Source organism: Plecotus auritus, assembly GCF_963455305.1.
Source record: "Plecotus auritus genome assembly, chromosome: 4".
NCBI lineage: Eukaryota > Metazoa > Chordata > Mammalia > Chiroptera > Vespertilionidae > Plecotus > Plecotus auritus.
The window spans coordinates 97,289,841-97,305,474 of record NC_137775.1 but is presented as its reverse complement, the minus strand read 5'-3'; the positions used below and the strand labels follow the sequence as shown (position 1 = coordinate 97,305,474).

The 15,634-nt window shown below is 42.8% G+C and overlaps 1 protein-coding gene across 2 annotated transcripts in view; it reads right to left on the bottom strand.

Moving 5' to 3' along the window:
* The window catches only part of STK38 (serine/threonine kinase 38), a 123,099-nt gene that overhangs the window by 16,499 nt on the left and 90,966 nt on the right, over positions 1-15,634 (bottom strand). For both annotated transcript variants that reach the window (XR_013960425.1, XM_080664956.1), the window contains one exon: positions 7,485-7,665. Coding sequence is in view for 1 of the 2 variants with exons in the window: in XM_080664956.1 (XP_080521082.1) it covers positions 7,485-7,665 (181 nt within the window). In the remaining variant the exon portion in view is untranslated. The remainder of the gene's footprint in view (positions 1-7,484; positions 7,666-15,634) is intronic.

The following is a 15,634-nucleotide window of genomic DNA, read 5'->3' as shown; positions in this document are numbered from 1 at the left end:
TAACAATTTCAAAGTAATTTATTTAAACCTTGCAGGATTGCTAGTCAATCTCGGGAAGACCCAAGTCTCTTAGCAGGGGCAAACGGATCCTTTAAAGAAGATTGCTGGCGTCACCGGGATTGAATTCGGTCCTGGAAGGGTAAAAGAAGGTTTGCAGGGCAGTGAGTGTGGATCTGAGCTACCAGACCAGGTGTGGCACCACAAGTGTAGACTCCTCTGAGAGGTGCAGATGAAGGAATGAGAGAGAAAGGCTGTAGCAAGAGGAGGAACTTCCCAAGTTGAGAGCCTTGAGCAGGTTTGTAGGTGGAGCGAAATTAGAGCAGGAATAATGAAGAGTAGAAGATAGTGTAAGTCAAATTGTTGAGGCAAAGTCTCAGAGGTTAAGGAGGAACAAGAATGAGAACAGCCCTCGCCGGGAGGCCCAATTGGTTGGAGCATCGTCTCATACACCAGAAGGCTGCAGGTTCGATTCCCGGTCAGGCACGTACCTAGGTTGTGGGTTTGTTTTCTCTCGCTCTTGTCTCTCTGGTCCCTTTGGCTTTGCTCCTGCCCGTGTTCCCTCCACAGCCCATGGCCCACAGCCCCGTGGACCCCACACGCAACGGACTGACAAACTGCAATGGGAAACACAAACCAAGCTGGACTCTGCCCTACCATGGAGCGGAAACTCTGGACACTGGCTTTGATCTTAGCCCTGCTGAAGGCAAAATGGAACTTCCTCCTTGGTGGGACAAAGGGAAATGGGGCCTTGGAAACTCAGGGGTGTAATTCCACAGAAACAAAGCTTTCTACAACACCTCATCCTCCCGGGCAGGGAGGTGGGCGGGGGCGGGGGGGGGGGGCTCCGGAAATTCTCATTCCAGCGGCACATCAAGAAGCCCACTTCCACTGATCACTGATAATAACACTTCCATCCCTGGTCAGGGCATGTATGGGAGGCAATATATCGATGTTTCTCTCTCACATCTCTATCATCTATCTATCTATCTCTGTACCGCTATCTCTCTATCTCTCCCTTCTTCTCCCTCTAAAAATCAATAAAAACATTCCTCTGGTGAGGAAATAAAAGAATGAAAACACGTGGAAGGATGAGCTTTGACAAGAGGGGCCCCCCTTTCTTTGTGATAGGATAGGAGACAAGGTGTGATGCTCACACAGGAAGTCTGGAGCAAAGGGGAATGAGATCCACATGTTGCCCATGATGACATCAACTCCATACATGGCAGAAAATGAGGCCTCTGCTGAGACAGAAGGGGATGCCGAAGAGGCTGAAATTAGTCACTAACAGGAATGGAAGAAAGAAAACTGATGGGAGTTGTATAACAGGAGCTAAAGACAACCATCACCCCCTCAAAAAAAGAGGGGAAACAATGTATTTGACCTTGATGTGCATTGTCTTTCCAGCTGGCAAGGGGACTAAACTTGTACCTAAAGAAAAGAAAAATGTACCCTATCCTCCCATAAGGGAAGGTCAAGTCTTGCTCAATTTCTTTCTAATTGCCTGTTCTTAGGGAAGTTACTTCACTTCTTTGTGCCTCAGTTTCCTCATTTGTTAAAAGGGAATTTAATATTCTTATAACTATTAAACAGTGATATTCATAAAGTGCCTGGTTTTACAAAAAGCCCTACATTATATGTCTTAGCTACTACTACTGGACTTGATGTTAGAAATATTTACATAGATACAACAATGTAAGCCAGGGTTATTGGTTTTTAACTTTAGAATCAACTGATGGACAAAGTACGGGGGAGTTGGTTGTGACTGGAGGGCAGAATGCAAATATTAACAACTTTGGCCACAGAAAAATTAAAAGATAAACAAGACCAACAGCAGGCTGTGGTAGGCTGAGTAAGAAGAAAGCAGGGACGTTAGTATCTTCACTATATAAAATGCTGGGTCATGTGATATTGCTGAAAATATATGAAATAAAAAATAGAAGTTTAAATTATTTAAGTTAACAAAGCCAAAAAGCGGAAATATTAAAAGAATAATTTAACTATCAAACATGAAAGAGAGGGTATAATATAAGCTAAACTTCACTGTCATGCCAAGGAAACGATGGATGACATCAATAAATGAAGAGCAATAAAACAAGTTGTTGCCAACACTGCTGCACATGACTATCAGCTTAGAGACCTAAAAATAAAAAATAAAATAAATTTAAAAAGACAATTTTGTTGGTCTGGAAATCAAACAACATGTAGCTATTTTTTAAAAGCTCCCCAGGTGCTTCTAACACACAGCCAGGGCTGAGAACCACTGACCCAGAAAACTGGAAAACACAGCCAATTAAAGAGTTGCCCTTCTAGGAATGGGACAGTGGGATGAGGTGGGGGTGAAAGGGAGAGGCCAAATACTGGCCTTGCATTCATTCATTCATTCATTCATTCATTCATTCATACGACAAATATTTATAGAAGCCCTTCTAGGTGCCAGGCGCTGCTTTAGACCCTTTTCATCATAAGCTCTCCAGTTCATATTTCCATGAACATGTAAGTTGTTTTGATTAAATTTTTTAATGCAACACAAAAGCAGCATCATTACCTGAATCCACACTTTTAAATACACTGAACAACTAGCAAGAACCGCTGCAATCTGAGTGGAAAGGGCAACCACTTATGCAAGTTGATACAGTTGGGGGAAAAACAAACTTTTACACTGGGGGAGGGGGGTCAGGACAGCCAGGTTACAAGCTGACTGGGAGAAGACATTGGGAAGAGTGCCTAAGGGCAACCCACTTCACAGCACCCCCTCTCCGACCACCAGATGCCACTGAGCCAGGGCTGCCTGCTGAGTTTGAAAGTTAACTCTGAGGGCGATGGTCCCCCGAGCTCCTGGACCCTACAACAGAGTAAAGAGTAGGAGGGAGAGGACAGGAAGGAACAAGGTCTCAATGCATTAATCCACCTCAGCCAAGGCTAAGCCCCTAAATAAGCGGCTTAACTAGTAGGTGAGATATATGGCCCTTTGACCAAAATTGCAACCGGTTTTACTGCCTATCATTTCGGTTTCTATCCTTGTTTTCAAGAGGCTCTTGAAACAGACACATACTATCTCACCTCAAGCCATTTTGAAATGACACATTAATGATTACTTAACACTCCAGCAAGGATTATTTGACAGTTACCTGAGAAAAGGCGAGTGCACCAGTGAGGGCTGAAAACTCACCCAGGAGAGAAGGTGCCAGAGAGAAGAGAGAACCAAGTAGGGAGACCCTCCAAACAAATGTCACCTATTTCAAAAAGAGTTTAGGGCCAGCCCTGCTTGTGCCAATCAAATGAATAATGATTTGCAACCAGTTAAGTGATTAACTAGTAGTCACCTGGGAAATACAAATCTAGTACATTATTTGCATTAGGAAGATGGATTACAAGTGGGGCAGAGAAGAAAGTAGCTGGAGCTGGGATGCAACAAAGGACTGAGGGTGCCTCAAGCAATTGGTGTGTTTTGCTTTCTGGAACTCAACATAATAACTATTCGTAGTTTGTGCATGTCTGACCAAGCAAAGGATGAAACCGTGAGGACATGTATCTATTTCAGAACTCTAGGGCCGAACTCAGTTCCCTACACATAGAAGGTACTCAAAAGACAGTGTTGATTGTGATTGTAAACAAGCAGCTGCAGAAGGGGGGTGGAGAGACTGCAGCAGAGAAGAGAGTAACAGATGAGAAGTTGGCTACTCTGTAAATTCACCTAAGAACAGCCCTACCTTTTAGTTTGTTTTGAAAACAGCTCTCCTTTCACTTAAAGTTGCAAAATGGCAACAATAATGCACATTCATGTGTTTTAAAGTCTTGGCATAGAGCCTGGAGAGACGCTCACAATTAGTGGTGAGAGTGTAAATTGGTACAGCCTCTCTAGGGGGCAATGTATGTATTTACCCAATTTTACAAATGCAAATACATTCAAGGTTATTTGTTGTAAACAACCCAAATATACATCAATAGGAAACTATTTAAATAAGTGATGGTGTATCCATACAATGAAACATGGGTGGCTGGGTTGGTTGGAGTGTTGTCCCAGACACTAAAAGGTTTTGGGTTCAATCCCCGGTCGGAGCACATACTTAGGCTTTGGATTCAAGCCCAGGTCAGGGCTGGTAAGGGAGGCAACCATAAGGGAGGCAACCATCCATGTTTCTCTTTCCCCCTTCCTCTCCCTAAAAAGCAATAAAAATGTTTTTAAAAAGTAAGAATGAGGACGCTCTCTAAAAATTAATGTCGAAAGATCTCCAAATCATACTAAGTGAGAAAGCAAGCAAGAACAGTCTACTTAATAGTCTACCTTTTGCCTAAAAAGTGGGAGTATAAAAATCTATATTCACAGTTGTTCCAAATTGATTAAAAAAAACAAACAAACAAAAAAACCTCCAGAAGGATATCCAAGGATATAAAGACAATGGTTGCCTATGATAGGGAGTGATGATGGTGGGAACTGAGCAAATGGGAGACAAAAATGCCGGAGAGAGTTTTCACTAATGCTTTTTCATAATCTTTAGTTTTCCAACCATGAAAATGTATTTTTAAGCAAACACTTAGACAGCTCTTACAGTCTGTCAGCCACTGTTGCAGGCCATTTAGAAGTAATAACTCGTTTATTATAATTGCTGTCTCTTAGATGCCTTTTTGAGACTTCCAAAATAATGTGATCTCTCAGCACTTTGAATATCTATTGTTCTTTTACTGTTATTGAGATACATATTCTACGTTTTGTTGTAATCACTGCATGTTTTTAATATGTAAAACATAAATGATAATGCATATTAGATGTATATATAAGTATACTTGCCTACTGGATAAAACATTGTCTATAGCGATAATTACAGGTTACAAGTTACTTCCTAAGAACTTGGGTTGAGAGAGGAAAGTGTGTGTTCTGAGACTAAGAGGCAGGCTAATGTGTGTACAGTGGGGATGGCTGAGACAGGCAGTCGACGGAAAGGGAGAGGCTGCCAGCAAGCCTCTGCCCAAGCTGTCCCCGCTGCCTGCAACTCCCACTCCCCTTCGCCCCTTCAGGTGTGGGTCCGGGGAAGCCCTCTCTGACCTCCCTGCTAGGTCAAACCGCCGGATAGCATCTGGACCTCTTAGAACATGGGTCTGTGCCACCACTGCTGTCTGCCTCCTTGATCAGCCTGTAGCTCCAGGGGGGAAGGGGCTGTGACTACGTTGCTCGCGGTTGTCGACCCAGGACCGAGCACAGTGCCTGGAATAGAGGAGGCCCTAGTACGCTTTGGAATGAATGAAAAAAGAGAATGTTTCCTAGAGGAGGAGCGGGAGAGTTGGTGAGCCTTAGGAGAAGAAAGAGGCAAAGTGAGCATCCGAGCCTCTGCAAGGAAGAAAGCAGCTGAGTCGCGGGACTCTACAGATTCTACAATCATATACCCCTTCTATACTAGTTATGCACATACATACGTACACATATAAGTATAGAGAGATACGGCTTTTTAAAATTCTTCCCTTTCACACGAATAAGTTATTACATTTTTATCGGTGGCCAAAATCTCTTTTTGCTTTTACTCATTTTCGTTTTCCCAAGAGTTTCTAATTTCCCTTAAATGACAAATCAGGATGGTTTCTCTGGACTTCCCTCGACTTTTCTAAGAAACCGTGGCTTTAAGTTCCTCATACAAACGTTCTGCTTTCTTTCCCCCAAGAGTTGCTCAGACATGTAGACTTCCCCAAAGTATCAGACACAGTCTGATTTCACAAGCCCCTTTCCGGCCAATAATGGCTTGTGATTTCCATTTTCAGTCTGTGCGGCAAAGCCGCTGAGGCGATGGGGGCCTTCTGGATAATCAGTTTCTCACTAAGAGTTTCATCTGGGACAGTACTGGGGGCTTTGGTTTTAAGGTTGCCGGAAAGGGAACCCCCGCATCCCCCACAGCCCTCACGCCTCCAGCTCTTGGCTCCCAGTGGGGAAAGCCCGCGCTCCGCCGGGCGCCGGGGTCTAGCGGTCACGTGGGCCAGCTGTGGCCAATGGGGAACGAGTACGGCCGGAGGTGGTCTCGGGCGCTGCCGCGGTGCGCGGGGCTCCCGCGAGATTCGGAAGAGAGCGTGAGACCCCCCAAGGGGGACGGGGCACCCCCGAGGGGAGCGGGAGGCCAGATTACGGAATGCGCCACTGGGCGCCTCCTATTTCCCCAGCTTCGGCGTTCTCGACGCCTAAATAACTCCGTGTCCCGCTCACGCCCCCCCCCCCTTACAGCCTGCACACCCCCCCCCCCCCCCTTTCTTCTGGGAGATCATGAAACCTGAGCGAGAAACGCGCTGCGGCCTCCGGGGCCAGGAATAATGAGCAGAGAAATGGGAGGCTGGGGGACCCGCCCGCCAAACTAAGATGCCCGACACAAAAAAGATTTGACCTACGGAGTACAACGAGAGTTCTAGGCACGAAAACAAACGTGTAGATTAGGCTGCAGGTGTTGCTGCATAAGCCAAAGGTAGTAGCATTATCACTTCTTCACCCGGTTTCTCCTTGTGAGGTGAAACTAATTAGGAAAGCGTTTGGGGTAAATGTGGCAACCGTCCACTGGCACCTCGGAAGGTTCCCAGCTTTACAGGAATCTGTGAGGATCAAGCGGTGTAGTGAGTGTGAAATCCCGGGAAAGGTTTACAATAAATTATGTTCTAGAATAGGAATGATTGCACAACTTTGTGAATATACTAAAAACTATTGAGTCGTGCGCTTTAAAAGGCTGAACTTTCGTGTATGAATTACATCTCAATTAAAAATATGTTGACAGGCAACAGAGCCTCAGGCTTTGAGAATTGTTGTCACCTGCACAGATGAAAGTTCAGCATTTAAGTCAATTGAGTTCTTTCTGGAAAATGGACTTCGTTTTTGATATGGGGGCCAGAGATTGTCACAATGCTTGAAATTTCCACTTTCTCAGTGGCATGTGATTCTTTTAAAATTGGAGAATAGTTTGAGATTAGTTTTACTACCTTTCATGTGTCTAGCATATTTTAATCCAAAAGTCTAAAAACCCATAAATTTGACACCAACACTTTAATGATGTTCAGAACATAAGACTAGTTTGCCATCAGTCTGAGACATTTAGGAATTATACATTTTTGCAAAACAAAATTTCAAGTTTATCTTTCCTTCAATTCTTTCCTGTACTGGCAAATCAAGAAGGAATCTAATCTGAATTTTTCTTACCTTAAGAATGCAGACATTAGCAGGTCAAGTTTAAAGACAAGTTTTTCTAAAAAGATAAACTTGATCTATTTAAATTGCTTTGGGGTCATCTTAATTAGTTGTCACATCAGTGATTCAGGGCTAACAGAAACTAAAAAAATCAATACCATGAAGCAAAGAGCGAAGTCAGTTTAGCACATACAACTTTGATTAATAGATTTACCACTGTCTTCTTACAGTTAATGTTTAAGTGATCTATTTAATGCCCAAATTTGTGTCCTCAATACCAAGAAAAATACATGCTAAGTAGAATATTTCTTTTGGTTTAATATAAATATCTTACCTGGGTTCCTTGACATGGCTGAAACTGGCTGGTTGCTGGCAAGTCTGGTCATGCATTCCTTCTGAAAACTGTATTTCACACACAGTGATTTGCAACAATTTGTTACTTTGGGAGAGGGATTCAGGAGTTCTTTAGGTTCACAAACAATGGCATTAATTTTTTTCTTCTTCATGTTTTTTCCCTGTTGAAAAATATATTTTCAGAGGATTTCCCCCGTTTCTCAGAATATATTTGATATGTTAGATGAATATTGACGTTCTAAAAATACAAAGCAGCTTTATTCCATATATAAAAGGGTTATGGATTTTGGGTGAAAGATGGAACAGGGTGATCTCTGAGGTCTTTTTCAACTTAGATAAACATCTCCCTGTGTTGCTTGGCCTTTAGATCTGCAACACCATCCCACCATCCCACATCCTCATCTCCCAGCAGTTTTTCTTCATCTTTCAATAGCCACGTTCCCTCAATGGAACAGTCTAAATCAGTAAACACAGAAAAAGAGAACCCAAAATGGTGTATCTGGACGATGCTCTTATCAACTGATCTACCCTTCCAGGGCCCTTAATTCTCTTGACTTTAGGGCTTGCCACAGAGTTCAACTTTCTATTTTACCTTCTAAATCTAAGCAGTTACTGGAAAGAAAAGAAATGGATGAGAGGCCGGACCATAAAGAACAACTGAAGAAGGTAACAGGAGAGGGTTTGGGGAGCCTTAGATCAGTGCTAGCCAATAAAAGTACATGAATCAGCCCTAGCTGATTTGGCTTGGTGGATAGTACGTTGGCCTGTGGACTGAAGGGTCCCAGGTTTGATTCCGGTCAAGGGAGGGCTTTGACCCGGTTACAGGCTCAATCCCAGGTAGGGGGTGTGCAGGAGGCAGCTGCCCAATGATTATCTCTCATCACTGATTTTTCTCTCTTTCCCCCTCTCCCTTTTGCTCTGAAATCAATAAAGATATATTTTTTACAAAAATAAATGAATCACATGTGTAATTTTAACTTTTCTAGTAGCTACATTTAAAAAAGTTAAAGAAAGGCAAAATTCATTTTAATAATATAGTGTTTTACCCAAATATATCCCAAAATAAATCCAAAAGTCATTTCAACAGGTAATCAATATAAACATTATTAATGAAATATCTTATATTCTCATTAAAGTAAGTCTTCTAAATCTCATATGTATTTTACACTTACACTACATCTCCATTTGGGTTGGCCACATTTCAGACGCTCAGTAGCTACATGTGGCTAGTGACTGCTATATTAGATAGTATATACAGTAAGGCTGTATGTCAGCTTTGGAGGAAGAAGCAAGAATTAAAAAGATTGAGAGAAAGGCAATAAGCAGCTATCTCAGCTATACAAGCCAAGACAAGGGAAATCCTCAGATAGAATTCTGACTCATCATTTTTCAAATGTGCCACATTTTCCAGTGTAGTATGCTACTTCAATATTGTGATTATTGCAATTTGGGCCAGATTAGGGGAAAGAGGGAACTATGGGATGAAGGGTTGTGAGTTTCTTGGCATTGTTGGTGCCTTGGACAGCCTGACATTTTAACTATACTCATCAGGCAACTTTCTGGCCTTAATTTGATTTTTCAAGTAAACTTTCCATTAAGAAAAGGGGATGCTCTCCAGCTAATGCATCGGAGCCAGATCAGCCCTGAAAAAAAAATTATTAAATTACTAAATGGGCAACGGTGATAATCAAAATGCAATTACCAGGTGAAGTTCTTATCTGAAAGAGCCAGCTGACAGCATCAGCCCATGTGAAACTGTCACTTTGTACTATTCAGATGGCATTGCTAGATAACAGAATAGAAAATATCTAACCACGGCCTTTTAAAATAAATGATCAAGAATGTTGGACTTGAGGGGAGAAACCAAGATGGCGGCATAGGTAAACACCTAAACTGCTGCCTCGCACAACAATTTCAAAACTACAACTAAAAGACAGAACGGACACCATCCAGAACCACAGGAAAGCAGGCTGAGTGAAAATTCTACAACTAGAAGGAAGGAGAAAAGCTCACAGAGAATTGGAGGTACGGCAAAGGGGCTTTGTGCGCGCAGAGAGGAAGGGCGGCTGAGAGCTTGGCTGACTTCCTCTGGCGGAAGGGGGAAGGAAACCTCGGACCGCGAGCTGGGAAAGGCAGAAGTCTGAAGGCGCACACGGGCCAGTGCGCACAAAGGCTGCGGAGGTAGCCATAGGCTTTCCCTAGTGAAAGGGAGTCAGAGGATCCTGACTGAGCCCCAGTTCTGACTGCAGTGAACCCCGGTTCCAGGCGAGCCCCTGGGGACCCACGCTCTTGTAGGGGGAGTCTGGACTCTCGGGCGGAGACTCGGGAGCCGGGGAAGGCGGAGGACTGAAAGTGCGCACACGCGCCGCGCTGGTGCGCACAAAGGCTGCGGGGGTTGCCACAGGCTTTCCCTAGTGGAGGGGAGTCAGAGGATTCTGACTGCACCGAGCCCCAGTTCTGACTGCAGTGAACCCCAGTTCCAGGCGAGCCCCTGGGGACCCACGCTCTTGTGGGGGGAGTCTGGACTCTCAGGCGGAGACTCGAGCTGGGGAAGGCGGAGGACTGAAAGCGCACATGCGCGCAGGGGCGGGGCTGACAGGAAGCCAAGACTGAGACTCCACCCCATCCAAGCTGAGCACAGAGGCTATTGCAATTTGGCAAGTCTAATCCTATAAGGCTGTCTCCAGCACCGGGCTTCTCCCAGCATAGACACAGCTGATCCTTACAGCCAACTGGCCCGGAGGTCAATTCTTCCCAGTGATACCAACAACAATAAAGACTTAATTACAACAAGGCTGTACACACAGTCCACAAAGGGGTGCACCAAGAGTGTCCACCTCAGGTTAACTGGGGAAGCAGACCCACTGGGCCATATTGGAAACCTAGCACAAATATCTACCTTACCAACTCAGGGATTCAGTGAAAATGCGGGGTCAAAGAATCAGATCACAAACGAAAGAAATGGAGGAAAACAAACGACTGGATATAGAATTCAAAACCACCATTATAAGACTTTTTAATAATATCCTAGAAAAGGCCGATAAATATAACGAGACCCTCGAAGATATGAAAAAGGACCAACTAGAAATTAAACATACACTGACTGAAATAAAAAATATTATACAGAGACCCAGAAACAGAATAGAGGAACACAAGAATCAAGTCAAAGAATTGAAATACAAAGAAGCAAAAAACACTCAACCGAAAAAGTAAAAAGCAAAAAAAAAAAATCCAAAAAGTTGAAGATAATGTAAGAAGACTCTGGGACAACTTCAAGCGTACCAACATCAGAATTATGGGGGTGCCAGAAGAAGAGAGAGAGCAAGATACTGAAAACCTATTTGAAGAAATAATGACCGAAAACTTCCCCCACCTGGTGAAAGAAATAGACTTACAAGTCCAGGAAGCCCACAGAACCCCAAACAAAAGGAATCCAAAGAGGACCACACCAAGACACATCATAATTAAAATGCCAAGAGCAAAAGACAAAGAGAGAATATTAAAAGCAGCAAGAGAAAAACAGTTAATTACCTACAAGGGAGCACCCATACGACTGTCAGCTGACTTCTCAACAGAAACTATGCAGGCCAGACGGGAGTGGCAAGAAATTTTCAATGTGATGAATAGCAAGAACCTACAACCAAGATTACTCTACCCAGCAAAGCTATCATTCAGAATTGAAGGGCAGATAAAGAGCTTCACAGATAAGAAAAAGCTGAAGGAGTTCATCACCACCAAACCAGTACTATATGAAATGCTGAAAGGTATTCTTAAAGAAGAGGAAGAAGAAAAAAGTAAAGAGAAAAAATTATGAACAACAAATACATATCTATCAACAAGCCAACCTAAAAATCAAGTGAATTAAAAACCTGAGGAGCAGAATAATCTGGTGAATATAATAGAATCAGGGGCATAGAAAGGGAGTGGGCTGATAATTCTCAGGGGGAAAGGGGTATGGGGGGGTTCATGAAGAGAATGGACAAAAATTATACACCTATGGATGAGGACAGTGGGGGGGAGGTAAGGGCAGAAGGTGGGGTGGGAAAGGGGTGGAGGGGAGCTATGGGGTAAAAAAGGAGAAATAATTGTAATAATCTGAATAAAGATTTATTTAAAAAAAAAAAAAAAAAAAAAAAAGAATGTTGGACTTGATTTTCCCCAAATAGGTTTTTATTATAATTTTCCCAAACAATTTTGCCGAATGTTAAGAGGTATTTATTGAAAAAAATAATCAATGCTAATTATATTTTTCACCTAAAATTTATTTTTATTTTTTTCATCTTTATTGTTGAAAGTATTGATTTTTCTATCTCTCTCTCCCTCTCCCTTCCTCTCTGAAATCAATAAAAATATATGTATATACATATATTTATATATTTTTTTAAAGGAAGTATTACGTATGTTCCCTTTTCCCCCCCATCCCCATTGACCTCAGGCCCTCACCACCCTATTGTCTGTGTCCATGGGTATGCATATATGCATAGAAGTTCTTTGTTGATCTCTTCCCACCCACCCTCCCCTGCCTTCTCTCTAAGGTTTGAAAGTCTTTCCTATGCTTATATGTCTCCAGATCTATTTTGTTTGTTTATTATTCAGTTTATTTTTTCATTAGAGTCCACATATGAGTGAGATCATATGATACTTGTCTTTCTCTGACTGGCTTATTTCACTTAGCATGATACTCTCCAGCTCCCTCCATGCTGTCTCCAAGGGTAAGAGTTTCTTCCTTTTTACCACAGCGTAGTATTCTATTGTGTAGATGTACCACAGCTTTTTATCCACTCATCTGCTGATGGGCACTTGGGCTGTTTCCAAATCTTAGCTATTGTAAATTTCGGTGCTGTAAACATAGGGGTGCATATATTCTTTCTGATTGGTGTTTCTGGTTTCCTAGGATATATTCCTAGAAGTGAGATCACTGGGTCAAATGGCAGTTCCATTTTTAATTTTTTTTAGGAAACTCCATACTGTTTTCCACAGAGACTGCACCAGTCTGCATTCCCACAGCCACCTAAAATTTATTTTTAAATATATGTACTAAAATATTTCTTTATGTAGTTGTTAATTATTAGTATTATTGGATAATTGCCTTTAGGAAATGGTGAACCTACCTGAAAACACCAGGAAATCCTAGGGTTCAGGGGGGAAAAAAAGATAATGGATTTGCATGTGGAAGCCTAAGCAACCATTGAGCTATGGTCTATTTAACAATCATTGGTTTCCATTAGCTATCTTGTCTTTTTGTTGTTGTTAATCCTTACCTGAGGATATTTTTTCATTGATTTTTTAGAGAGAGTGGAAAGGAGGGAGGGGGGAGAGAGAGAGAGAAACATATATGTGAGAGAGACACATCAACTAGTTACTCCCACATGCGCCCCAACTGGGTCCAGGAATCGAGCCTGCAACCGAGGTATGTGCCCTTGACCGCAATTGAACCCGAGACTCTTCAGTCCACAGGCCGAGGCTCTAACCACTGAAAAACTGGCAAGGGCTGTTATCTTGTCTTATTGTTCCAATATATAGACTGTATTTTTCACTTAACAAAGTTATTTTTATCTATTTGTTTAGAGGTTGCTCTAATATAAAGTTTATAATATTTGAGTGAAGTTTTTATCATTTCTTTCAGCAATTAATTCATCTATAGATTCATATTGTACTGTGTGAACTGGCTGAATAATGGCCCTCCAAAGATGTCCACATCCTTATCTCCAGGATTTAGGAATATTTTACCTTATGTGGCAAAATAGGTGTGCAGATGTGATTAAATTAAGGCTGTAGAAGCAGAGATTATACTGGATTATCTGGGCCCAACCTAATCATATGGGTCCTTAGAAGAGGGAGGCAAGAGGGTCAGACTCAGAGACAGAGTGTAACAGCGGAAGAAAAGGTCAAAGTGATGTGAGAAAGGCTCTGTGAGCCAAGGAATGTGGGCAATCTGAAGCTAGAAAAGGCAAGGAAACTGAGGAATGCAACCCTGCCAACCCATTTTAGACTTCTGACTTCCAGAACTGTAAGATAATACATTTGTGTTGTTTTAGGTCCCTCAGTCTGTTGTAATTTGTTACAGCAATAATAGAAAATGTATACACTATATTAATCTGAGTACATAAATGTGTTCATTGTAAAATAAATTTGGAGATAGATAAGAGTCCATATTATAGTACTAGAGGCCCGGTGCACGAAATTCATGTACGGGGTGGGGGTGGGGGTCCCTCAGCCCGACCTGTGCCCTCTCACGATCTGGGACCCCTTGCTTCTAGCCACCGGCCTGCTCGCTCCTTACCCACCTGCTCGCTCCTTACTGCTTGGATTGCTGCTCCTTGCGCTGCCACAGAGGCTGGAGAGGCTCCCACCACCACGACTGCGCTCACCAGCTGTGTGCTCGCCAGCTATGAGCCCGGCTTCTAGCTGAGTGGTGCTCCCACTGTGGGAGCACACTGACCACCAGGGGGCAGCTCCTGCGTTGAGTGTCTGCCCTCTGGTGGTCAGTGCATGTCATTGCAACTGGTTGTTCTGCTGTTCGGTTGATTTGCATATTAGGGTTTTATATAGATAATGTATCCATGACAATAATAATAACTAGAATTGTTGAATTCTAAATAACTACTTATTGGTGGTAGCAACTATATTCTAAGATATAAATCTTGATAGTGAGCAATATATATTGATTAACAATGAAAAATATATATTGACTCTCTACGGCAGGGGTGGGGAACATCCAGCCCGCAGGCCATGCGAAGTCATTTGGTCTGGCCCTGCCAAGGCATTAGAGGTGAGATAATTAAATGTTTGACCAAAATAGAAGGCTAATTTTTAAAGTGATAATTTTGTATGGCCCACTGATGATATAAATATCTAAATGGCCCTTGGCAGAAAAAAGGTTCTCCATCCCTATGCACTAGACACTGGGCTATAGCAGTCAACAAGATAGAAATAGTCCCTTCCCTCACGGCGGTGACTGTCTAGCAGGGGAAATAGGCATATATACTTAGTTAGAGTGGTGGTAGGTGTTAGAATATATCATGGGGAGTGGACCTAACTAGGTGAGGTAGTATAGAAGGGCTCATCTAGAAATGATGTGTAAGCTGAGACATTAAGATGACTTGGAATTGGCCAGGAGGGAAGTCGAGGAAGTGAAAGGGTATCTCAGAGAGCTGGAACACTGAGTACAAAAGCTCAAGCTCAGTATGGAATTCAAGGCTTTTGAAGAACAAAAATAACAGCGAGGGCCTTCTAATTCAAGACAGCCGAGGTCTTTGCTCCAAAAATAACAAGTAGGAAAAGAAAAACAAGAAACACAAATTCCATTTTTACTGCACTAGGAGTCACTCCAGACCACAATGCATGAAAATAGAAAATGATGGAGGATGGTAAAGAACTTGGTAGACGCAAGGAAGGTCAAACCTAAGTGCGTAGAGAAACCAAGGAGAAGCAAGGCAGGTCACACTGGAGCCCCGGAAAGACTCGGGGACTCAGAAGCAGGTTCAGCGCAGAGGAAAGCTGGAGCAGTGGGATGCGAGGAGTGTATTGAATAGGGGGGTTTGTTTGAAAAGCTGTTTATTAAGTGGTCAGATCCTCCCCTCCCCACGCCACCTGATATAATCAGGCTATTACATATCCCTCCATCGGAAACAGGAAATGTCACCTCTGGAGAAAGTAAATCAAAGGAGTTCTAGATGTGAGACACCAGGCATAGATCAGAGTGGGAGTGAGACATCTTACTGAGAAGAGAGAGTAAATCTAAAATGGAAAAAGCATCCAGCACCACCCCCCACCCCCCAACGCCCGCAGGCCTCTTCTGCTGCTCAGTTACAGAACGCGAAGCCCAGTCTGCTCTCTAGCAGAAAATAAAGGGCACTTCTCAGGAGAAAATGAACCATGCCAGAAAAAATGAGCCACACATACTGACATTTAGGAGTTCCCATAGGAAAAGCATGCAGCGATTACCTTCAATTGACAATATTCAAACACACTCAGAGATTTTCCTAGGCTTTTAGGACATCACTCAAAATATGAATGAATAAAAATCACCAGATATTGATGGAAAACCTTCAACATGAAAAAATTAAAACACACACACACACACTCCAACATGTAAGAATGGAGGTGGGGGGAAGGAATCATAGGAAA